This window comes from Myotis yumanensis, unplaced genomic scaffold (assembly GCF_028538775.1).
Source record: "Myotis yumanensis isolate MYYU_CA2020_CCGP unplaced genomic scaffold, mMyoYum1.0.hap1 SCAF_4, whole genome shotgun sequence".
Lineage (NCBI taxonomy): Eukaryota > Metazoa > Chordata > Mammalia > Chiroptera > Vespertilionidae > Myotis > Myotis yumanensis.
This window is the reverse complement of record NW_027223755.1, coordinates 90922405-90948553: the sequence shown is the minus strand read 5'-3', so window position 1 is coordinate 90948553 and position 26149 is coordinate 90922405. Positions and strand designations below refer to the sequence as shown.

The following is a 26149-nucleotide window of genomic DNA, read 5'->3' as shown; positions in this document are numbered from 1 at the left end:
TAGGGATGCATGAAGAAATTTTGACTAGTCTCCTAGTAAAAATACCTCCTCATGCCTCCTAATTTCCTGAGAAGTAATGGTAGCTCACAAAATAATGTAATGAGTAAACATCATTACATTTGTACACAAGCTCCCCACTAGAATATAAGTCTTATGGTGGCAAAGATCTTGCCTGCTTTGCTCATTGATAAACCCTCAACACTTAGTGCAGTCCCTGACACACAGTGGGTGCCCAGTAAGCACTCATCGGATGAATATACCTGCATGTATATGTATGTACCTCCACAGGTATTTTAAATTTCTGTATGTATTGACCAATCACCCTCCAAAAGTATTACTTCACCATGTACTCCTATCTATGTTTTGCTTTGTTTTGTTTTGATCAGTTGGGGACTTCATTTTTAGAGCTCAGTGTAATAGAAATAGTGAATGCTTGTGTATTCGTTTTCTGCTATAAAAAGTTACCACGAATTTGGTGGCTTAAAACAACACAAATTTATTATCTCTTGGTTCTGGAGGTCAGAAGTCCAAAATGGGTTGGCAGGGCTGTGTTCCTTCTGGAGGCTTAAGGGAAGAATTTATTTCCTTGCCTTTTCCAACTCCCAAAGGCTGCATTCCTTGGCGTGTGGCTCTTCCCACATCATTCCAGCCTCTGCTTCCATAGTCACATCTACTATGAGCCTCTTGTCTCTCTCCTTCCCTGTGGTTACACTGGGCTCATTTTGATAATCTAAGATAATCTCCCCATCTTGAAATCTCCATCTTAATCACATCTGCAAAGCCCTATTTGCCATGTGAAGGGCATTATCACAGGTTCCAGGGATTAGGATGTGCATATCTTTGGGGAGCCATTATTATTCTGCCTACCACAGCTTGGGAGTCAGGTCTGACTTTCAGCATCGTCACTTCAACTGCATATTCTAACTATGTGTTGAGTCCTGACCTAGCTCACCATGTCCTGACCTAAATCTACGTTGTATGCTAACTAGCTTGGTGGTCTTGCCCCAGTTAGATAGCCTCCCTGAACCTTCATTTTCTCACTTGCAGAACTGGAGAGATTGATACCTCTCTCATTGAAAATGTTGTATGTAGAATGTCTGCAGACATTCCATTCCCTTTAACCAGTCTTCAGGAATGATTCTATGCTGTTTTAATCTTGACAAAATGTAAATAAAATACTGGGTTAAGCAGTAATGAGGTAGAGAAGCAGATTTACTCTTGTAAACTGGTGTAAATGTGAATTGGTACAGGCTTTTTAGAGGCGGTGTGGCACTGTGAATGTAATGAAAAGCCTTATAAATGTCTTTTCTCTTTAGCCCAGTAATTATCCATTTCTAAAGTGTACCTTAGGGGCACGGATGAAATGATGCATAAAGATGTTCAGTGAAAGATTATCTATAATTCTGGGGCAGGGGGAGTGGAAACTGACAACTGGAGAAAGAAGATACCTACTAAGAAGAGCTTAGTAGGTGGTTCACTGGGCTCAAATTTAAAAAGAAAGCCTAACAGTGCTGGGGTCCAATCCCAGCAGGTCCAGGGGTCCCCAAAGGTGTGGACAGAGTTGGTGAAGAAGGAATGACACGAAGACAGCCTTCAGTTGATCAGCAGCCTAGTCAGGACCTATAGCCAGGATCTCCAGCCAAAGTTCTGCTCGGAGTTCTGGTTAGGAACTGATGAGGATCTGATGTTTATTGTCTTGTTACATGCGTATTTATACCAGCCGATTTTAATCCTGTCAATTTCTATTACAAAGGTTAGGGCGTTTCTTATCTCCATTCCAGGGAGTAAAGATTATGTAGCTTAACTACACGCCTGGCACTTAATTAAGGGGTTGTATCCCCTCCCTAACCTCAGAGAAAAATCCCCACCTGGGGAAACAACCTTTCTCAGAGAGATGACCTTGGTTAAAACACATGGCACTAAGGAGAGCAAACATATTAAGAACAATATGCTATATATGCCAGGTCCCTTGAAACATATGCTGTGCAGATGTTTCTTTCCTGCAGCGACTGTGTCAAGCAGCAAGGATGGACCGGCTTCCGGCATAACAGCTGTTTCTAACCAGGGGCCTCTTATGAAAGCCACAACTCAGGGAGAAGCCTGCACTAAGGGGCCTGCCTCCCACTCTGCCTACACTGTGTTCCTAACTTCTGAGTCAATCCTTATTAAGGAGTTCCTGGAGTCATATTTTTTTTTCCTTTAGAATTATTTTATTAAATCATAAATGTACAACAGCTTCTTAACTCTACACACGCACTTAAATTTTTTTAAAGGAAAAACGTTATGTCTTATTACACCATGATCCTGGCTAACAGCTTTTCAAAACTTTGAGAAAAATCCTAAAAAAGGTTTCACATGTCCCCTGAAACTTACAAATTTAACATTATCAAAGAAGGAATGCTTCTACACTCTTACAAAGACCACTAGAAATAAACAACAATTAAAAAGCTGAGAAACTGTCTCAAAGGCATTTTTTTTTTTTTTTTTTTTACAATCCTTCCTCCACAGTAAGGTAATGTTATTAAATAATCCAATCCATTCACAAAATGGCTCTCTGCATCTGCTCCGGTGTCTGCTGCCATATCACTGCATACTTATGCATGACTGAGATAAGAGTTTCCTTAACATTGTTATTCGATCACCTGAAGCTGTTCTGTTGCCTCTGGGCTCTTATCCTCTCCTATTTATACAGTGAAGCCCATGGCAAATAAGAAGCAGCTCAATATCAGATTCTCCCTCCATAGCCCCCACTTCCTCCAGGACCATAGTTTCCTCTACCATTTGGTCGCCCCATGTTCCTGCTACCACCAAAATTTCCACTCTTCGTTGGACCATACTTAGATGGTTGCTGGTTATAATTTCCAAAATCAGTGTAATTTCCACTTCCGTAATTTCCTCCTCCATAGCTGTCATAACCACCTCCGTAGCCCCCACCCTGGTTGCCATATCCAGGTCCTCCACCACCATATCCTCCTCTTCCTCCTCCATAACCAGGGCTACCTCCAGAATTGCCATGTCCAGGCCCTCCTCCATACCCATTATAGCCATCCCCAAATCCACTTCCATAGCCATCAGATCCTCCTCTAAAGTTACTTCCTGGTCCTGGTCCAAAATTTCCACCACCACCTCGAGAGTCTCCAAAACCAAAGCTGCCTCCTCTTCCACTTGTAGAATTTTGAACTTCCTGCATTTCTTGTCTAGACAAAGCCTTTCTTACTTCTGCATTATGACCATTGATGGTATGGTATTTCTGCAACACAATCTTATCCACAGGATCATGATCATCAAACGTAACAAATCCAAAGCCTCTCTTCTTTCCAGACTACCTATCAGTAATGATCTCAATGGTATCAACTTTTCCATATTCTTCAAAGTAGTCTCTAAGGTGTTGTTCCTCAGTATCTTCTTTAATCCCGCCAACAAACAGCTTCTCCACCGTTACATGAGCCCCTGGCTTTCCAGATTCCTCCCTTGCAACAGCACGTTTTGGCTCAACCACTCTTCCATCAATTAATTGAATGAGGTCTTGCAGCCATGGCGGCATCAACCTCGGTCACGGATGAAAAAGTTACAAAACCAAATCCTCTTGATCTTTTGCTTGCAGGATCTCTCATTACCACACAGTCTGTAAGTTTCCCCCATTGCTCATAGTAGTTCCTCAAACTTTCTTCTGTGGTTTCAAAGCTCAAGCCACCAATAAAGAGTTTACGAAACTGTACCTTTTCTCCTTCCATCGCGGACTCCCTTGCTTCAGCCCGATTTCCCGCAGCCAAGCGAGATGAGAGAGATCTCCGCGGTCCCACGCGAACCGGACTCATCCTGGCGCTGTAGTGAGAACTGCCGCCGCTGGAGAAACAACAAGGCTAGAGAGGCGTCCGCACGCTGAGCCGGCGCTGCTGCTAATGCTGCTCCAGCCGCGGCCGCAGCTTTTCTAGACTGGAATCGTATTTTGACCAATAGGACTCAGACTTCCCCTGCAGCTATCGCATTAGCACCTTCACAGACCAATCAGAGAGGCTCCATTCTGACCAATCAGAACAGTGCTTTTGGGACCAATCAAACTGTGATGATTTGCAGTCCTCACTTGCCCGAGGATGGACGAATCAGAGACCAGGAACAGAGCCATCTCTCTATAAAAATCAGCTGCCCTAGGGCTCAGCCCACACGCTTTCCCTTCCACCAGTGGTGATTGAGTTTCCCTGGCTGGAGCTGAACCACCAAGACATCTCAGCAATCCGGAGTTGATGGAGTAAAGTTTCCTTCCTCACCACACCCCAACTTGGGGATTCCTGTTGACCTTGAATTGGTGCCAAAGACCATTGGCTGGAGAAACAAACTAAATGTTCACTAATAAGGAATTAGGGAGATAAGTATCCTACAGCCTCATTACAGAAATTTCACCATATGAAAGGATTTTGTGAAAGGATATTAACCCCTAGAGTGCCGGAGCGCAATCGCACTCCTCCTGTCTTTCGCCAAAAGTGCCGGGAGCGCTATCAAAGCTTCGAAATGGGTCCAGTTCTAAGTCTGCTTTTATTAGTGATGATGATATTGCTAAATATGTCCATGTAGTACAGGTTTCCTTAAGTTTTTGAATATGTAACTTCATTTACTTGTGATTCATAATTTTTTCCCTAAACTGCTGTAAAATCAGCAAAAATGCCTTGGCAATTTTAGCATAGTTCCTAGGATACTGGTTGGCACTCATTGGTTGGCACTCATGTTCAGAGGTTTGTCAAATGTTAGTGACAAACTTGGAGGTTAAATCGGGGTTACTTCTTATCTCATATCAAAAAGAAAACTTTGGCCCTAACCGGTTTGGCTCAGTGGATAGAGCGTCGGCCTGCGGACTGAAGGGTCTCAGGTTCGATTCCAGTCAAGGGCATGTACCTTGGTTGCGGGCACATCCCCAGTATGGGGCGTGCAGGAGGCAGCTGATCGATGTTTCTCTCTCATCAATGTTTCTAATTCTCTATCCCTCTCCCTCTTCTCTGTAAAAAATCAATAAAATATATATTTTTTTAAAAAGAAAACTTTGTGTGGTGAGTGAGTGTGTACATATTTGTAATATAGGGTGTCCCAAAAATACATTTCATTTTCAAAATTGAGCTATCGGCTGTTAAAGTGTGTATACATTTTTGGGGGAAACACTGTATATATTAAAAGTATATATTTTATGTTACAGAGGTTATTTCTGGATTATGGAATAACAAATGATTTTTATTTGAGTTTACTTATATTTTCTAACAATGAAGGCTGGGGAAAAGGACTCCTACACAGAACAATTCCTTTCATTAAATTAACAGGCATTTCTAGATATAGAACAAAAACTACCAAAGGTGTCCCTCTAATGCAGTGGTTCTCAACCTTCCTAATGCTGCGACCCTTTAATACAGTTCCTCATGTTGCGGTGACCCCCAACCATAACATTATTTTCGTTGCTACTTCATAACTGTAATTTTGCTACTGTTATGAATCATAATGTAAATATCTGATATGCAGGATGTATTTTCATTGTTACAAATTGAACATCATTAAAGCATAGTGATTAATCACAAAACAATATGTTATTATATATGTGTTTTCCGATGGTCTTAGGCGACCCCTGTGAAACGGTCGTTCGACCCCCAAAGAGGTCGCGACCTACAGGTTGAGAACCCCTGCTCTAGTGGAAGGCAGTACAGGGCTGCTGCGGAACACGTGGTTGAGACTTTATTTTAGATAGCTTATTGTTTCGAGACCTTCCGAGAGAAGCAAGAGCCCTGAAATTAGTAAGCTATTCTACTTACTCAAAACATTCTTGAAGAACAAGAACACTTGGAAGATTGACAATTAACTTTCTCAATTGTAAAGGTCTGGGATCTAAACTTGAATTTCATTCTCCTCTCCTACTTTTTGGTAGCTTGTTTTCTAGGTCCAGGTCTAGGATGCCGGACTTTCATATCCGAGGTACAGGACGAGGTAGATGGCGAAGCTATGACACGTGTCAGAGGTGACACTCGAACTCATTTTTTTGGTTGATTTTTCTTTGTTAAATGGCATTTAAATATATGAAATAAATATCAAAAATATAAGTCTTTGTTTTACTATGGTTGCAAATATCAAAAAATTTCTATATGTGACACGGCATCAGAGTTAAGTTAGGGTTTTTCAAAATGCTGGCACGCCGAGCTCAAAAGGTTCGCCATCACTGTTAGAACTGAAGGCTCGGGGGTGGAGCCTGAGGCTTGTAGGGCCTACCTCTCTGGAGTGCTAGCACCGCCCTGTGACTCTACGAATCTTCACTCCACTCGGCTCCTCTTTGGCTGTGTTCGACCAGCACTCGTGTTCTCGGCTCGGCTCGGCTCTCTTCGGCTACTTTCGGAAGATTCTCGTCTCAGCCTCGGTTCCCCTTCGGCCGGCGCTCGACTTCTCGGGCTCGGCTCTCTTCGGCTTCCTTCGGGAGACGCTCATCTCGGCTTCAGCTCCTCTTCGGCGGAGCTCGGCTGACGCTCGTCCTCTCGGGCTCGGCTCTCTCCGTCTGCGTTCGGCCGCGGCCCGGAAGGGCGCCCATGGAGCGGGGACTGTCGGCTCGACCGACGGCCATGGCGCCGCTGCTGGAATATGAGCGGCAGCTGGTGCTGGAGCTACTGGACGCGGACGGGCTGGTAGTGTGTGCCCGCGGGCTCGGCGCGGACAGGCTCCTCTACCACTTCCTCCGGCTGCACTGCCACCCGGCGTGCCTGGTGCTGGTGCTCAACACGCAGCCGGCCGAGGAGGTGCGGCCGCCGGCGCGGGGCAGAGGGGACCCCGAGAGCGAGGGATCTGGGGGCCTCCCGAGCGGAAGCAGGCCGGGGCGCGGATGCGAAGCCTCTGAGGGAGGTGCAGGCCCCCCGACGCGGGGATGGGGGAGGCATTGAATGAGGGGCCCTGAGGCAGATGCAGGTCTCTGACTCGGATGCGGGGGCCCCGCGGGGGATGCAGGTCCCCGACCAAGGACAGTGAGAGGGATGGAGGGGCTCTGGGAGGGGTAGGGGAGGTCTGTAGGAGGGTAGGGATAGTGATGGAATCCCATAGTTGGCTATGCAAAGGGCTTGCTGGGGTCCAAGGAGTAGGATTGGGGAAAGGGGAGGGAGTGGGGATGGAGGAATCTCTGAGGATATTGGGGGGACGTGAAGATGCTGAGGCTGGGAGAGCCTTGTAGGGAAGAGGAGGGACTAAGAGGTTCCCCAGAGCTGTGGGAGGAGGGCGTGGGGTCAGAGGGGAGGGAGCTGGAAGCCGAGGATATTGGGGAAGGGGACCTGGGGCTGAGGAGGGGGTCCACCTGGGCTGGGGGTGTTGAGAGGTGACAGCCTGGTCTGACAAGGCTGATGAGCAGGTGGCAGGAGGAACGTGTCAGCTGCAAAGAGTGACCACAGTCTCCATCCACCTAGGGATCCCCTGTGCTGGACAGAGGCCTTAGCACCACACAACAACCCCCCAACTTCACCCCCCCCCCCCACCCTATAGGCCCCAGTAAAGGCAGCATTGAACTGAAGGTGTGAGGGCCCAGGGCCCCATGGACTTGATGAAATTCCCTCTAGGGCAGATCTTGACAGAACTAATAATCTAAACATTGCCTGGGAAAAGGATCTTCTAACTCATGCAAACCTGGCTTTGGTGGGAAGTATTTTTTTCTGGGTAGCCGAAGTCTTTTAACTCAGAGTTTGAAAGCCTTTTTTTTTAATTGTTATTAAAATGCTAATAACAAGTGCAATGATTCCTTAGTCCGAGCAGTGGTCGGCAACCTCATTAGTCAACAGAGCCAAATATCAACAGTACCATGTTTGAAATTTCTTTTGAGAGCCAGTTTTTTTCAACTTAAACTATATAGGTAGGTACATTGTTCTTAACTTAATTAGGGTACTCCTAAGGCTTAGGAGGAGCCACACTCAAGGGGCCAAAGAGCCGCATGTAGCTCGAGAGCCGCCGTTTGCCAACCATGGCTAGTGTAAGCCTCAAAACAAAACAAAAACCAGAACAGCCTAGTTGAGTGCAGACTGGCTGGTTGATCAACATAAAGTAGTAACTAGGTTTGTAGTAAATGCATTATTAAGTTCGTTACCGCCGAGGAAAGCAGCGTATCGTTTTAAATACAAATCCCTGCCACCACATCAAAGCTGCCCCTTGTATTAAACAGCCCACTCATTCAGTTTCACTTGGTTTAGGAGTATTTCATCAATCAGCTGAAGATAGAAGGAGTGGAACACCTCCCGCGCCGCGTAACAAATGAAATCGCAAGCAATGGTCGCTATGAGGTTTACACACAAGGGGGTGTGATATTTGCAACAAGTCGGATTCTCGTGGTTGATTTTTTGACTGATAGAATACCTTCAGATTTAATTACTGGTAAGAATTTGAAATTTTATCATATGTAAATTTGCCTTTTTGGTGTGTGTGTCTGTCCCCTCTGCTAAACTACTCTAAGCTAGAACCTTCGTGTGAGTAGCATTGTATGTATTTTCTTAACATTATCCCTTTAGCCATTAGCACAATATCTGACACATGATAGATGCTCAATAAATATTTGTGGCCTGAATAAGTAAAGAAATAAATGTAAGATTGACTTTTTCTTGTTTTCTAAGCTGGTATTCAGTAAGTAGTGTGGTAATTGGATGGCATTTGCTTTTAGAACCTAATCAGACTTGAAATGTTTGTAAATATTCTTTGTATATTTCCTAAAATATTTGGTTTTCCTCTTTAAAGAGTATTTTTCCCATGATGTGAGTTAGACCAAATAGTTGCTTAATTATTTTGAGAAGAATGGTTTCTAAGCTAGAATTAATATAGAAAAGGAATTATTACTATTATTACTTGTTGTTTTTTTTTTTTTGGAAACCCTTTCTGATTTCCCCAAAATTAATTTAGAGGCTCTACCTCTGTGACCTCAGGTTATCCTGTGCTTCTCTTAGCACTCAGAACACCATATAATATTTGCTTATTTATTTGTCTGTCTGGTTCATGAGAGAACAAGCTTTGTAGGCACAAGGAACAGCTTGCTCATCCCAGGCTACAAGTAACTGGGACACAGTAGGTACTAAACACGTATTTGTTGGGTGAATGATGCATGGGTGTACTGTGATCTGTGGTGAACTTTTGGAGGGCAGAGAGACTTAGGAAATTCATAACTGTACTTTCCACTTTGTCTGTCATATTGCTCTGAACCTAGGAGACCCTCAAAACATATTTAATGAATAAACATATGAATGAATTCTTTTTATGGCTCATGGTGAGCTGATAGTTATAAGCTGTGGCACAGACCGTGCAGTCAGAATCACCTGACTTTGGTAATACCGCTGCTTACAAGCAAGTTACTTAATTTTTCATTAATTTTTTTCATGAGTCCCAGTTTTCTCATTTCTTAATTGCTTAGTATTAGTGCCTTGTATGTAGCAAACACTTAATAAATAATATCAAAAAAAGTATATTGGCATTTTATAACCAGAAATCTTGATAGATCATAAAGTCTTTTACTGTTTGCTCCCTTCCTATAAGTTTTGTCTTTGATAAAATGAAAAAAAATCTTGAAACTACCACTAGATGTCAGTATTGCTCTTTCAATAATAGTTCAACCTACTTAAGCAATCTGAGTCCAATAAATGTCCAAAGTAGAGCGTGTAGGTAGTTTCTAATGAAAAGTTAATTTCTGTATGACCCAGTTAACTCATCTGTAAATTGGAGACAGTAATACTACCTTCCTTCTAGGATTATTGTCAAGATGAAATGAGATAACTTACGTAAAGTTCTTAGCATTGTGCATGGCCCATAGTAAGCATTCTGTGTTTGCTATGTGTTGTGAATGTTCCTGTCCTCAAGCACTTTCGTGGAGGAGACCGATGTAAAAATATATTTACAGTACAGTATGAGATGAGACCCGAGATGTTATGGGAGCATAAAAGAATTCAATAGGCTTTTGTGGGATTAAAATTGCCCCCAGAAATATGACCTGCTTGTGTTGTTTTTATTTCTTTTTTTAAAAAGTGGGGTTCTCAGATGGTGACACTTAGTAGGAAAAACTGGGTTTTGGAATCTTTGGTCTCCCATTACTTGCTGGATGACCTTAATTAGGTCGCTTCCCTTTCCTGGTCTCAATAATGCCTACCTCATAGAATTATTGTGAGGATTAAATTAAATAAAACTATAAAAGTGCCTAATCCCAGGGCCTCGGATATTGGTTCTTTTCTCCTTCCTCCATTGGGTTCCAAAAAAAAATGACAGCCTATTAGAGGATAGCATTTTCTTAAATTGAGGTTCACCTTTTCTTTAGAAGTCATTTTCAATTTTATATAATATTTCAATCCAGGCCAGCAAATGTGGCCCAGTAGAGTACTTGGAACAACTCACCTACTAGGTACAGAATCTTTTCTAAGTAGTAAATTAATTATGTACATGTACTGGGGTGATTGAAAATCCTTTGTTTACAAATTCTTAAATAATATTATTAATTTTTACCATATTTGAAAAACAACTTGCTTAGGCAAATAAATGTTAGCTCCATCCACCTTGATCCAAAAGTTAAACACTAAAATAGTAGAATCTGAATTGAATGTATTGAACTACTAGAAGGGGTCATATATTGCAATTGGTGTCATTTTCTAAAAACTAGGAGTGATGACAACTGGGGCAAAAATGTGCAAGTGCATTTATAGCAAATATATATAACAGTATATATAACAGGCTTGGTTTATGTCTACAAGACTGAGAATCATCATAGAATAATTGAGTTTTTGACCCAGAAATGATGTCTGTGCATTCTTATACCATCTCATGTCTGTCCCTAATTTATCACTAATCATACCACAACAAAATTCCATACATATAGGAAAGATCATCTGGTCCAGTGCTTGTTTTATAAATAAGGAAACATGTATAATTGTCTGTGTTTTTGTGATTCAGAGGTGTTATCACCACACCCACACCAAAAAAAAAAAATGTATTAAACATACTCATCAAAAGTTTTTATTTTAACTGGACTAATTTACCTCTCAATTGAATACTCTGATTCTGAAAATTGAATTATTTTAATAGGTGTTGCCGAAACTTCTAAAATGCAGCCATCATGTGTAGTCCACATCTCACTCACAATAAAAGGAGAATTAGTAACCGACATAGCTTTCAGAAATGCTTCCACTGTGCCAGACATGCCCTACCCCAGGGCCTTTGCTCGTATGATTTTCTCTGCCTGGAACTCTCTTGGCCCACAGAGTCTGCAAGGCTCATCTCCTCATCTGCCTTTACTCATATGACCTCAGCGAGGCCACCCTATCTAAAATTTCAAATCACACCCTTCACACATACTCGCCCTCTTCTGACATATTTTTTTCTCTTCAGCTCTTACCACCTTATAACCGACTGAATATTTTACTTATTTATATTGTTAATATAAGTGACATAAGGACTACGTGTTTTCTTTGAGGCTATATTCCCAGCCAAAGCAGTGCTTGCCCATGCTTAAGTAGGCACTCAAGAAAAATGTGATGAACAGGTGAATGAAACTGAGCCTGAAAACTACGTCTATTCTGTAATCGAAATTTTAATTTCCCCCTTCAGGCATCTTGGTGTATCGAGCTCACAGAATAATCGAGTCTTGTCAAGAAGCATTCATCCTGCGCCTCTTTCGCCAGAAAAACAAACGTGGCTTTATTAAAGCTTTCACAGACAACGCTGTCGCCTTTGATACTGGTTTTTGTCATGTGGAAAGAGTGATGAGGAATCTTTTCGTAAGGAAGCTATATCTGTGGCCAAGGTAAATAGCATTATGTGATCAATTTCTGAGGGAATCTGCTGTCATTTAACTTTGCACTTTAATGTAATATAAAATGTACGGTCATTGGACTTGATACGTGCTCGTCAGGTTCGTAACAAGTGCATCCAAATATAAATAAGGTATGGTCAGCACATTTGTGATTCTTTTAAAAGGAGAAAGAGATTTCATAGTTATTTTTCTGGTAGCCCCATCAAAACCATCCAAATGCGGCCATGTTATCCTTTCTCATCCACTTAGTAAAACTCCCAGAGAGCAATTTAGAGACTCATATACACAACAGCAGTAGGTGAACTGCAGATTTAGTGGCCAAGACTCCCGCTTTCACTTTGAAAATAACCCATCAGGGAAATAATGCCCAGAGATTTTGAAGAATTTCAGTAAATTTCTAGGAAAAACAGAAGGTTTCAATTTTCAAACATTTTGCAACCTATGCTAATAGGTATTTTGGTTACACTTGATGGTATTTAAGAGTAGTTGTTTTCTTTTTTTTGTTTCTTGATTGTACCTTATTTGGGGGATCAACAAACTTTTCCTGGAAGGGGCCAGTTTGTAAAGATTTAAGTTTTGTGGGCCATGCGGTCTGTTAGTTCTTCAACTCTGCTGTCCTAGCAGGAAAGTAGCCATAGGCAATACATGAACTGTGGGCATGGCTATGTCTCAGTAAGACTATTTATAAAAATAGGTCCAGCCCTGGCCGCTGTGGCTCAGCTGGTTGAGCGTCATCCAGTGCACCAAAAGGTCGCCAGTTCGATTCCTGGTCAGGGCACATGCCCAGGTTTTGGGTTCGGTTCCCAGTCGCAGTGCATACAGATGGCAACCAATCAGTGTTCCTCTGTCATATCAGTGTTGCTCTCTCCCTCTCCCTTCCTCTCTCTAAAAATCAATGAAAACATATTTTAAAAACATAGGCCCAGGATTTAGCCCAGACCGTAGTTTGCTGACCCCTGCTTTATTTGAATAATTTCCATTCATGGAGGTTAAAAGTATTCCTGAAAACGTTGTCATTTTGCTTGTTTCTTAATTGCATTAAAAAAATTAGAAAATTAAACAAAGACCAGAAATACATAGCTGTTGAAACTCTAGAAAATATTTGAAAAATATTTGTCCCTTTAGGTTCCATGTCGCAGTAAACTCGTTTTTAGAGCAGCACAAACCTGAAGTCGTAGAAATTCATGTTTCTATGACGCCTGCCATGCTTGCCATTCAGACTGCTATCCTGGACATTTTAAATGCATGTCTAAAGGAGCTAAAATGCCATAACCCGTCGCTGGAAGTCGAAGATTTGTCTTTAGAAAATGCCATTGGAAAGCCCTTTGACAAGGTACTCTATTTCTTTCCTTTTTAAGCACAGTTTGTTATTTTATAATCTTAAAGAATGCCAGTTATTTTAATATTTGCAGTGTTCTTCAGAGGAATTTGCTGTTGTTTCTAATTAGATTGGAGGTGATTTAAAGTACAGATAGCTTCTTTGGTTTACCGGAAAGTAATCATTTGTAGTAAAATATGTGGATTGGCATATAAGCCCAATTCTGATCTTGCAGTGATTATCTCATTTTAAATATAATTAAGAGGAGCATAAATAACCTTATTGCTCTTAAATGACAGCATTAGGATATCCACAGGTAGAAGAGTTTTACATAAGACTGCTTCAGGATGTATAATCTCTTGTTTAGAGTAAGAATAATTTGGATGAGTTTTCATTAGTGAGGAATGTGAAATTTGTTGCCTTAAAGTTACATTCTGAATTGAGAAAATGGTAAGACTTTAGTCCAAGGATTTTATTTTTTCTAATTTTTTCATCATAGGTTAATATTAATACAGATAGGTAAATGTCTGAGACTGAATTGTAGATCCGTAAAATGCTCACTTTTTAAGGATTCCAGGCACCTTTGTTTTTCATATTTTGTAGACTAAGTTCCTTTCTTTAACACTCTAAGTCAGTTTCTTTGTCACTGGAAGTAATACCGAGTAGTTATAAAAAAGGAAAAATTTAAATCCTCATATCTTTGATTCTCAAAAAAAATTGTATCTTTTACTGTGAAGTAATGATACGTAAAATGAATTTCCTCTGTTATTAAAGTAAAGCTTATTATAATTTAGTGTGTGGTGAAACCACACACACACACACACACACACACCTCTTCACATTCTTTTAATAGAATGTCTATATCCTAGAAAAACAAAACATAGTCTAATATGTTTTGCACTAAATTTCTGTTTAACATCCCCTGGCTAGTAGTAGTCAAAGTATTGTTTTAAGTATTCTTTTAGTAACCAAACTAAATATAGCTATAACATGCATCTTGTTAGAAAATTTAACTTTTATAGATGATTTTACAAAAGAGACAGGCATTACATGTCCCAGTTTGTCTAGAACAGTTCCAGTATCTGCCAGTTATTATAGAATAATTATTAATAGTATCATTTCATTTTTATAAGAATCCTAGTTTGGACAATAATTTTGTTAAATAAAATGCCATGTAGTGATACTGCTTCTATGTCATGCTGCCAGTATTATCCTTTTTAGTTACAGAGTCAGTTTATGAAGGAAATATTCATGTATATAGTTGTGGATATGTAGATATCTGCACTGTATTTACAGTACATAAAGTTGTAGTGTGTTTTAGGCAACTTTTTATTATCTTAAAAAATAATCAAGCCCAGGCGGTGTGGCTCAGTGGTTGAGCATTGACCTATGAACCAGAAGGTCACAGTTCGATTTCTGGTTAGGACATACGCCCAGATTATGGGCTTGATCCCCAGTGTGGGGTGAGCAGGAGGCAGCCAATCAATGATTCTCTCTCAACATTGATGTTTCTGTCTTTCTCCCTCTCCCTCTCCCTTTCCCTTCTTCTCGAAATCAATAAAAAAATATTTTTTAAAAATATTCAAATTTAGTCAGTTTGTTAATTTAACAATTTAGTCAATTTAACAGTTTAGTCAGTAATTTAACACTATTTGCCCATCTATGAATCACACTTAAAAAAAAAAAGCTAAGATCTTTTGCACCAACAAATTAAGGTACAATTATTTAATTTAATGCCATGTAGTTTCCCTGGTTTATGCCCTCTGCTCCACTGTCCAACTGGACCCCACAACTTATCAGTCCAGGATAAGGTCACAGCTGAACTTGGCAGGCATTGACTGTCTGAGCTACATGCTTTGACTCTTCCTAAAAAGAAATGATTGATTATCTGATGTTTATCAGGCCTTTTCTCTTCTGACTAAAACTGTCCATATGGACAATTATGAATTGACTCTATCTGATTATAAAGATTCTACTGTTGAGGCGCTCTGCATTGTATTTGAAAAATTAAACATTATTTTTAGAATCTTATGAACTGAAATTTCTATCCACTTCCTTGGAAGATAATATTTTGGATATTTTTATTGTGATAAAATATACATAACAAATCATGTTAACCATTTTTTAGGTATATAGGGGATGATATTTTTGAAAGTATAATCTGTATTAATAATAGCTATATGGAACATATTCTAGCAATACTAAATCTTATTCTTGTTTTAGACAATCCGCCATTATCTGGATCCTTTGTGGCACCAGCTTGGAGCCAAGACAAAATCCTTGGTTCAGGATTTGAAGATACTACGAACTTTACTGCAATATCTCTCTCAGTATGATTGCATCACATTTCTTAATCTTCTGGAATCCCTGAGGGCAACAGAGAAGGCTTTTGGTCAAAATTCAGGTGGGAGATAAAAATACTAATATTCTCCTCGGAGCTGATTTGAATATAGTTCTGGGTTTTGTTGAGGAATCAGGTGTGGGGAGTGCTATATTCAGCTACATGCTATACTAAGGCTTCAAATTACATTTTACATTCCTAGCGCAAGGATATAGGTTTTATTGATAGCTAATGTTGCCGCCTACTTAACTTCTGTTCTCTATCGTAATAAATATTCATATCCATTCTGGGCAATTTTATTTCTAGAAAAAAAATCTGTATAATACAAGCAGTTCCCAACCTAGAAATAGCTTGCATTCTGGAAGGTTCGTTGTTAAGAATTTAAAATTCATTTTCCCTGCAGAAACAGTTAGGCAGTATGGGGTTTCATCAGCTAGAGCGCTGAAGACCAAAAATGAGGTATTTGTAAGGAAACATAGTATGCGCATATGACTGCACTATCTTGCTTTGCTATCAGTCACATCCTTCCCTCACTCTTGTGGCCTAGGCCAGTGATTTTCAAAGTGTGGCCCATGGGCCCCTGAGGCCAAGACTTAATAGGATTCATAATTTTTACTGCTGCATCCGGGACCTTCTTGAGTGATAAACGGCAAATGCATCGAAATGAAGAATGCACTGATGGTTAGTACACTTTGGTTCCACTGCCTCGATGGTGCTTAGGCGCCAGCAGTGTTACGTACTAACGCTTTTGCACCGTCATAGGAAATGTCAATGCAGGGGGGAAAAGTCAAATAATGAGTTAGTATTATTATGAGAAAAGTTGTATTATGATGAAGATAGACCCCGTGAAAATATGTCTGGGTCCCCCAAGAGCCTACAGGCCACACTTTGGAAACCACTGGTCTAACCAAACCGTGATAGAGGCCACAGGTTCAGAGAAGAACAAGATGGCAGCCAGGTGTATATATAGATCATGGAACCGTGAGAGATTCTTTAAAATTTGAAGGTGTTTTTTTTTTAAATTCTTTCTATTAGGTTGGCTGTTTCTTGACTCCAGCACCTCCATGTTTGTAAATGCTCGAGCAAGGGTTTATCGTGTTCCAGATGCCAAAATGAGTAAAAAAGGCAAAATGTCCGAAAAAGTGGAGATTAAAGAAGAGCAAGGTATCTTGTAGGCTTGAGTCTTTAAATGTGTCTTTTATTTCAGTATTTGGTGTGGAATTGCTTATCAAGTTACACTGAAATTTTAAATCTTTGTTGGCCATGCGAAAATGTGTACCTGTCTGTTAAGTGTAGGTTATATGTAACATATGTAATGTACGTTAAAAGTATTCACCACGGCAAAAAACAAACGAAAGAAAAACGTATTCACCATGGCACATCCTTAGAATCCATAATCAAGGAGTTCCAAGTAACAAATGCCCAGTATCAATCGAGTGTATTCTTACTGCTGCAAAAGAAGCATAGATTTTTATTTTAACTTCAGAGTAATTACTAGTTGGGGCACTTAAAGTCTTAGTGGGACATGTTAACATCCCTTTCGTTTTTAGAGAACATAAATGTACTAGAATGAGGCAAATATATATTTTATTCCAATATAATTAATATCATTAAGTTTTTAAAATTAAATTTATTGGGGTAATTTTGGTTAATAATATATAAGTTTCAGGTGTACAATTCCATAATACATCATCTGTATACTGCGTTGTGTAGTCTCCTTTCATCACCATATATTTGACCTCTTGCCCCTCTGATAACCACCATACTATTGTCGGTGTCTATAAGTTTGTTTATTTTGTTTGTTCATTTGCTGTTTTCGGTTTTATATCCCACGTGTGAGTGAAATCATATGATTCTTGTCCTTTTCCATCTGACTTATTTTGCTGACATGATACTCTCAACCTACACCAAACTAATAAGTTTCTGCACAGAAGAAACCAACAGAACAAAAAGGCAACCAACTGAATGGGAAAAGATATTTGCAAACAGTATCTTTGATAAGGGGCTAATATCCAACATATGTAAAGAACTCATACAGCTCAACAACAAAAATCATTGGTTTCTTAAGGCATGGGATAAGGTTACTGCTTACCTTCTGGTTCAAAGATCTCTTTTAAAACTTCAACATATTAGTGTTGTGAAATAAAAATTTGACTGTGTCTAATTCTATTTTATGTTCAGGATTGTGAAAATCATGGGGATTTTAGAAACAGTGAATACTGTTCCTTTCTACTGATTTTTTTGTATAGCAGGTCATATATAGCATCACAATTGACAGCTAACACAGACTTATCTCTTATTAGTGACCTTGAATATCACTTTCTATCAAGGGATTATGAAATTTGTATTAATGTTGGTCTGAAGTGCCTTTGATTTAAATCACAAGGAGACTTCTTTCAAGGAAACAGATTCTCCCTGGCATTATGGAGGAAGCCCAAAGGAATGGGCTTATGGAGTGATGGTTGTGTTACCTATTGATTTGAAAATCTTCAGAATACTTCGTGGGTAAAAATTATCACATAGCATGAGATTATCTTTTATTTCTATACAGAAACAAAAAAGGAACTGGTCCTGGAAAGCAACCCAAAGTGGGAAGCACTGACTGAAGTACTGAAAGAAATTGAAGCAGAAAATTCGGAGAGTGAAGCCCTTGGTGGTCCAGGTAGGAAAAGGAAGATGCTGACATCTGCTTTCAAAATCAAGCCAATGAGTCTTTTTTATTAGCTCTTTAAAAATAGCTTACTACTTTGTTTATAAAATGTAGGAGAGTAACTGCCAAATGAACACAGAAATCTAGCAGCAGTCCCCTATCTGTATGACTTTCTCCAGGTTAAATCACTATGTATTCATGAAAACAGGTTCTTTTACTGGTTGGGTTCCCAGGAATTCTATTTAAGGACACAGCTAATCTCCACATATATATTTACTAGGCTTGAAATCTGGAATCCCCAAGGAGCAAGCTAAAGGGTCTTATGTTTTATTTTCTCAGCAAGTATCTTCTCAGGGAAGCCTAAACTATTATATAGGGTAACATTGACTTAGCCTTACAAAAATTCCAACTTTTAGGGCTGCTTTCTTCAAATGTGAATATACTAGATTAACATAGACTAAGCCTGGCCTAAATTAAAAAAATAAAACCAAACAGAAATAAAAGAAAACTAGATTTTTAAACTAATTGAGTCTTTGAAATCCTGCAAAGCAATAAAGGCAAGCATACAATCCTTTTATTAGTAAATGTGTTGGTGATATTATCCCAGACCAAAGTCACACATGCTCAACTAGAAAAATAAAAAATATACAGAAAAAAGAGAAGGCAAAAAATTGTGTCTGGCAGCCATGTTATTAACATTGGCATTTATTAACGATGTTATTAACTTTGGCACAATTCCTTCTAGCCTTCTTTTCCTGTATCTTCTATTTCACATTGATAAAGTCATATGTAGATGAAATTTCTGGATATAGAATTGATGAGTCAAATGATACTAACATTTTTAAAGTTCTTGAAACATATTACCACATTGATTTACAAAAAGTTTTTATCAACTTTCATTTCTTCTAGCAGTATAAGAGTTTATTTCTTTTTCACTTAGGTAACAATGACTAGAGAGTCTATCTCTATTTGTGTGTATATCTGCACGTCCTATATAATAAAAAGCTAATATGCAAATCGACCGAACAGTGGAACGACCGGTCACTATGACGTGCACTGACCACCAGGGGGAGCGTCGCTCAATGCAGGAGTTGTCCCCTGGTGGTCAGTACGCTCCCACAGGGGAAGCGTCACTCAGCCAGAAGCCAGGCTCGCCAGCGGGCTTAAGGCTGGTGAATGCAGAGGCAGTGGCAGGAACCTCTCCCACCTCCGTGGCATCGCTAAAGGACCCCTTGGGGGTCCCGGACTGGCACAGGCTGGGTTGAGGGAGGCTCCCCGCCCAGTGCACGAATGTCCTGTACCAGGCCTCTAGTGTAGGTGTAATTTATCAATTTGATTGGAGAAAAATGTTATCTTGTTTTACGTTTTGATGTTTGATAGGTTCAGTATTTCCTCAAATGCATTTCCTCTTTTGTCTTAGTTTTCTTTGCCAACTTAGGCTATGTCCTTAGTTTATATCATCTTTTACACAGTAAAGATACTAACATTTATCATTGTTGCATAACGTTCTTTTTTTGTCTTTTGTTTTTTAATGCACAGTGTTTTATTCTCATAGAGTCGGTCTTAACTTATAGATATCGATCTTCCTGAGATTTTTTTCTGTTGCTTTTAAGCCTAGAAAATCATCTGTAGCCAGACAGATGAAAAAGAGTCACCTTTTTTTTTATAATTTAATATTTAACATTTGACTCTGTAATCCACTTGGAATTTATTTTGGTGTATAAGATTCTCTGGGAATTATTAATTAATAAGAGAGTTTTAAAAGCCTCCATTATACATTAATCTTTTCATAAGATTAAATATTTCTGGCTTCAACTTAAAGTTTTACATGACCCTGCATCTAAGAGCCTTTTTAAACAAATTATAAATGTTCTGTCTTTAGCACCAAGAGATAAAATGTGTCTTCCTTGTGAGGAAAGGGGTGAGGGGGCCCATAGGGAATAGTGACATAATATTGTTTTCTAATTTTAGGTCAAGTACTTATTTGCGCAAGTGATGACCGGACGTGTTCCCAGCTGAGAGAGTATATCACCATGGGAGCCGAGGCCTTCTTGCTGAGACTCTACAGGAAAGCCTTTGAGAAGGAGAGCAAAGCTGAAGAAGTGTGGGCGGCTTTCAGAAAGGAGGATGGTGCGAAGAGAACTGTGAAATCTAACAAAAGACCCAAAGACCCCCAAAACAAAGAAAGAGCGCCTACCAAAGAACGGGCTCTCAAAAAGAAAAAACAGAAGTTAACGTTAACTCAGATGATGGAGAAGCCTGAAGAACTTGACGAGGAAGGGGATAGCAAAGAAGGATACCCTAGAGACTTATGCAGCAGCCCAGAGAGCTGCTTAGAAGAAATCAAGCAGGAGGAGTTTGATTTAAACTTGTCATCGGATGCCGCTTATGGAATTCTGAAAGACCCCCTCATCATCATCCACCCACTTCTGGGTTGTAGCGACCCCTATGCCCTGACGAGGGTACTCCACGAAGTAGAGCCAAGATACGTGGTTCTGTATGACGCAGAGCTAACGTTCGTGCGTCAGCTCGAAATCTACAGGGCAAGTAGGCCCGGGAAACCGCTCAGGCAAGTTATAAAGAGTGTGGAGTGTGAACTGCATCTTGAAGGCTTCACATTCACAGTTCTTTAGGATTTAGCACCGAAACTATCCCTGTTGCATGTGGGTTTTCCTATCTTTCACGTTCTGTTATGTGTTGGTTACATGTATGAAACCTTATTTTGCTCTCTGATGAGTCTGGGAGTGTGCATAGGAAGGATATCCAATGTAGCATGACAGTGGGTCCAGAGGACTGCTCGTGATCTTATTACTTGCTGCTCTGTTGTTATGTTCCATATTCTTTATGCACTGGTTTGTACCTCATGGGGTGCTCTATCTAAACAAGTCTAGGAAATTTATATCCTGACTTCTCCCCAAAATTAATGTCATTATGACTCAGCTAAATAATTTCAATCTTCTAAAATGTCTTCCTTATAAATTTTAAGAAGTGACTCTGAGTTACATTCACATAAAACTAAAGTATTTGAGGAATTATTGTGCCAAGTTTTCTTGAGTTTCAAGAAATAATCAGGCGAACAATCTACAGAAATATCAGATGAGAAAATGATGCCTCCCAAAGAATATAGTGTTCTGGCTCTCCAGTTATCTGAGGGGAAATAAACAACAAAATTAATATCCTGAACACAGTCTGAACCACAAAACAGAGCCAGAGAAATTTTTTCTAGCAGTTTAACGAATGCAGCCTTTCAGAGTAGAGATGAATGGAGGAAGTGGATCAGAAATAATGCAGAATGAAGAGATTAGATGAAGCTGGTAAAATAATTATAGGCTGGTAAATTTTTCATACTTTGCTATTGATCAACTTTGTAGATAGCTTGTCTGTTCTTTGTTGCCTGAGAATAAAATAGTGTGATATTTGTAAACAAAATGTCAGAATCAGAAGGAACCTGGGAATTCAGCTGCTCACTCTGTCAGAGGGAAATGGAAGCCCACAGATGGTGAACGACTTCCCTCAGCCATGTGGCACATTCATGGAAGAGCTAAGGTCTCTGGACTCATTGTCCAGTGGTCTCTTCCCTGTTCACACTTCAAAGAATCTAGGAAGGTGAAGTCTAAAAGAAAAATTGAGGGCTGCAAAAGGGAAATATCTCTGATAGGTGCAGGAAAGGGACAGAAGATGTGCTTAATTCATCTTCATAGCAATAAGCAAGGTAGAAAAGCAGACCTTTTCTAAAAGAAAAGCATATATCAAGTTATTCCTTGAGGAGCCTGTTGTAATCCATATGTCTTCAGTGTCTGTGTGCTTATGTAAAATGTGCGATGACTCAGCGCTGTTAAGACATGAAGAAGAAAGAACTGAGAAATTGCTTGTGAAGATAAAGTTCATATAGATTTCATTTGTTTATTTCTCACTAATATGCACTTTTTAAAAAAAATATATATTTTATTGATTTTTCACAGAGAGGAAGGGAGAGAGATAGAGAGTTAGAAACATCGATCAGCTGCCTCCTGCACATCTCCTACTGGGGATGTGCCCGCAACCCAGGTACATGCCCTTGACCGGAATCGAACCTGGGACCCTTCAGTCCGCAGGCTGACGCTCTATCCACCGAGCCAAACCGGTTTCGGCTAATATGCACTTTCATAAGCTGGTTTTTACGACGACTGTCCAACTTCTTAAATGCTTATTTGGCAAAGATGCAAAGGAACATTGAAAATAGAGAAGCCAGTGAGATTTTGTGTTTTCTGGTTTGTTTGTAGTTATAAGGAAAGAATTATTCTATCCCTCTCGTTCTATTTCACTGTTTACCTAAACTCTGTTCTTCCTTTGGCAAAAGAAAAAGACCTATGTGGCAGTGAGACCTTTACCAGGTGGGGTTCAGGCAGCTGAATTTCAGTATGATTAATGGAACTTTTATCCATAGTCCAATATTTACTATTTGAGCACTTCAGGTTGCTGATTTCCAATACTATGCTCTTCCTTTCAGGGATTACAAGTTACGTCTTTGCAATCTAAAAGAGTTCTGTCCTCACTTGCAGGGTTTACTTTCTCATATACGGAGGTTCGACCGAAGAACAACGCTATCTCACTGCTTTGCGGAAAGAAAAGGAAGCTTTTGAAAAACTCATCAGGTAATGCATAGACAGTAGGAAAGCAGGGACTCTATTGGAAAGGCTTCTCTGGGCGGGGCAATGTCTAACAGCTCTCTGGGAGGATGGAGAGGAGAAGAGGTTGGGGAGGATCACATGTAGGTAAACCCATCTCCAATTGCTTTTCAGTGCTTTCATAGGATGTTAGAAATGTGCCTGTAAAGAAATATAACTAAAACACTGCTTTTCTAAGATATATGTTCTTAAAACTCTCTCTTCCTCTCCCCATGCACAAGATTTCTCCCATTCCTTTGAACTATGATTATTTTTTTAAATCCCTGTACAATTTGCATTGTCTGTGGTGCGTGACTGCTTGGCTATTTACTGGGAAATACTTTTTACATCCAGGTCAGTTTAGATCAGTAGATCGCTCTGGGAAAATATTTTTGAAAAGGTGTGATCTTTATCTGAACATAAGTGTATGCTTTTGAGAACGAGTGTCCTACATCTCATCCCACGAGTGTTCTACATCTAAATAGAAAAGGCTTCTTAGTTTAATATAAGGAAAATGTTTCTCAGTGAGATATTCACACACTGGATGGTGCCGGGGTTCATGTCCCAGCATCAAGAAGGGTTCAGGAATCTGGAAAAGGCTGCGCGTAGATGACATAGGAATCTAGAGACTATTAAAGAGACCGGAGACAAGTTATAATTTTGAAAGGCATTGGGGGTCAGAGGACCTTCAGCTAAAGGAACTGAAGACTCCCTCCTTGTCTAGGACCCTTGCTTTTATTAACACAATTTGTCCTAAGGCAAGGTGGAGATAATACACTTCAAGGGTACAGAAGCATTGTCAGTTTGGGGAATAGCCTATGGCTATCCAGGTGTTTGGTCAGTAGGAGGCAATAACATGTAGATTAAGATGCCCTTTAACTGTCTGGCAGCCACAAGTCAGTTTACTATTCAGGTTTGGGGAAATGCCTTTAGCCATTCCCAACAGGTGACTGCATGTGTGATTCAACCCTGTTGAGTTCCCAAGTTTCATCAACCTTTTGATGAAACTCTTGAAATTATGACATGCTGGAACTGGTTCCCGGCAGGATGGCTACCTCTCACCCCTGGTAGTGTTTGAGAGATCTGATAACCTCCCACCAGGGACATTGTCAAGGAGATCACAGCTTGGTGAGGGAAAATGGATCAAATGATCCCATTAGGGGCCTCAGAAGCCAGGGCAGGGCTGGACAGGGCATCCTGGAGTTGAGGCAGAGAAAAGGTTTGACCAGAAGAGACTATGACCTGAGCTGAGAATAACGGCTATACCCATCTTCCAGGCCTCTAACATTGGCAGTGTATCAATGGCAATGAGAAGGCAGAGACCCTTTTTCGTGGTAGCTAGCCTGCCAGGGCCCTGGGCAAAATTTCAGAGTCGACAACCATCCTCCAACACTGGCTGTGGACTCTCAATATATGCATAAAATATATACAGACCCAGTTTGTCCAGGGGTGTTGAGTGAGTCAGTGCCATTGAGTCCCAATGGAGGGGCTCAGCATACCACATGGATATATCTTTTCCCTCCTCTGCGATTGTGACATGCCTTATTCATGGAGTCTTCCAGCTTCTAGTCATACAATTATTAGTCAGTCCTTTCAGCCTATGGAAATATATTTTCTGTTAACATGTTTTGTGGAATGGTTTATATGGTATGTGTTTGGGGGGTTGCATGTTTTTTGAAGAAGTACTTCAGAAAGAGTTATAACAAAATAGGTATTATATAGACTATCTGTTCTTGGTCCAAAGTTTTTAGTGCCTCTCTGTGTCTTCTATATCTTTCCTTTCCCAAGATTCAGTCAACAGATATTTATTGAGCATCTATTATGTGCCAAGCACTGTGCTTATTTTAAAGTGCTTAAGTTACAGCAATGGTGCAGAAAATGTCTCTGCCCTCCAAGAACTTGTCCTCTAGTGGAAAAGACAAACATTAAATAATTAAGCATTCAATGAATATTATAATAAATTGACACGTGCAGAGTGTTGCAGGCTATGAAGGTAAAAGAGGTGGGTGTAACAAGAGAGTGTGTCAAAGAGATCTAACCCAGTGTTAGACTAGGGACATCCTCACTGCAGAAGTGATCTTTAAGCTGATACATGAATGTGTGCTAGTCGCTAGGTAGACGAGGCGGACAGGGGGTTGTGTTGACCAAGGGTGTGTATGAAGATTCAGAGGTGCAAGAAGGCTGTTGAAAGATTTAAGACCTGACTCCAAAGGCAGTGAGACACCATTGAAGAGTTCTAAGTATACTTTTAAAGGCTCCCTCTGGCATCAAACGGAGGAATGGATGGAGCAGGGAAAGTAGTCAGGAAGCTGTTGCAATTGTCTGAGAAGGTGGTAGCCAAGATCCAGTTGATGAGGAGAGAGGAACAAATTTAAGAGAGATTTAGGAGATGGAGTCAGAGAACCGGTGATCCTGGATGTGGGCTGGTACCTTCTAAACATTCCTTCATTCTTTTTAAAACATCCTTTGCTTACAGTTTCTGTGATGAAAGTAAGTGCCACCACGTTACAAATGAGCACATAAAGCTAAAATATTCAGATTAGGTTACTCACATTGGTCTTCATGTTGAGGATCCCCAAGACTACCCTAAGGCTTGGTGATTCACTAGAAGGACCCACGGGTATCTCACACAGTTACGGTTTATTACAACAGGATACCCATGAAAATCAGCCAAGGGAAAGAGCACCTGGGGCAAAGCCCGGGCAGATCCAGGCATAGGCTTCTGGGTGTCCTCTCCCAGAGGAGTCACACAGCCGCACTTAATTCTCCAGCAGCAGTGATTGACAGCTCACGCAGTGTTGTCCACAGGGGAGCCCAGCTGAGCATCTTTATTGAAGGTCAGTCTCACAGACACAGAGTACCAACCTGACAGACTCTACCCCTGAAGCAAAAACACATTTTAGCATAAAGCATCTGATCCAACTGGTGCTGTGTGGCCCCAGGCCTCAGGCATACAGAAACCAGGCAGAATGCTCCAGGGGCTGTGAGCTCATCTCCCAGAAGCTGGCCACGGGCCAGTCCCCAGGAGACAGGCCTTTCTTAGGAATGTGCAGGGTTTGAGCAGCCCAAGCCTGCTGAGTTAACACTTCCTGCACAGTGCTGTCACCTGAGGAGCCCCTTCGGGTGTGGGGAGGAAGGTACTTAGGAGGTGAGTTTTTATGCCCCAGGCTTCCTTCATGAGGCTGCCTCTTCTCTGGTACAGCAGGGAGAAGAGTACTTTAGCAGATTGTAGCACAGTATTGGGGATCCCAGGTCCTTCCTGGTTTATGTAAGTAATTCTGTAGATAGAGGGCTCAGTGATGAGGTGTGGATAAGCCTGGCGCTTACTGGAAATCTTACTCAGCAGAACCCGGAATGTGGACTGTCTCCTACATTTCAATCTATACAATAGTCTCCATTGCAGATGTTAATGTAATTTTAT

The 26149-nt window shown here is 40.6% G+C and overlaps 1 protein-coding gene and 1 pseudogene across 1 annotated transcript in view; one reads left to right on the top strand and one right to left on the bottom strand.

Moving 5' to 3' along the window:
* Positions 1–2176: 2176 nt before the first annotated feature.
* Positions 2177–3856, bottom strand: LOC139008232 (heterogeneous nuclear ribonucleoproteins A2/B1 pseudogene; annotated as a pseudogene).
* Positions 3857–6551: 2695 nt separating this feature from the next.
* The window catches only part of ERCC4 (ERCC excision repair 4, endonuclease catalytic subunit), a 30980-nt gene continuing 11382 nt past the window's right edge, over positions 6552–26149 (top strand). The window contains exons 1-9 of the mRNA XM_070412954.1: positions 6552–6758; positions 8187–8367; positions 11569–11764; positions 12899–13106; positions 15315–15495; positions 16468–16596; positions 17984–18094; positions 20054–20651; positions 22624–22716. Coding sequence (XP_070269055.1) covers positions 6552–6758; positions 8187–8367; positions 11569–11764; positions 12899–13106; positions 15315–15495; positions 16468–16596; positions 17984–18094; positions 20054–20651; positions 22624–22716 — 1904 coding nt within the window. The remainder of the gene's footprint in view (positions 6759–8186; positions 8368–11568; positions 11765–12898; positions 13107–15314; positions 15496–16467; positions 16597–17983; positions 18095–20053; positions 20652–22623; positions 22717–26149) is intronic.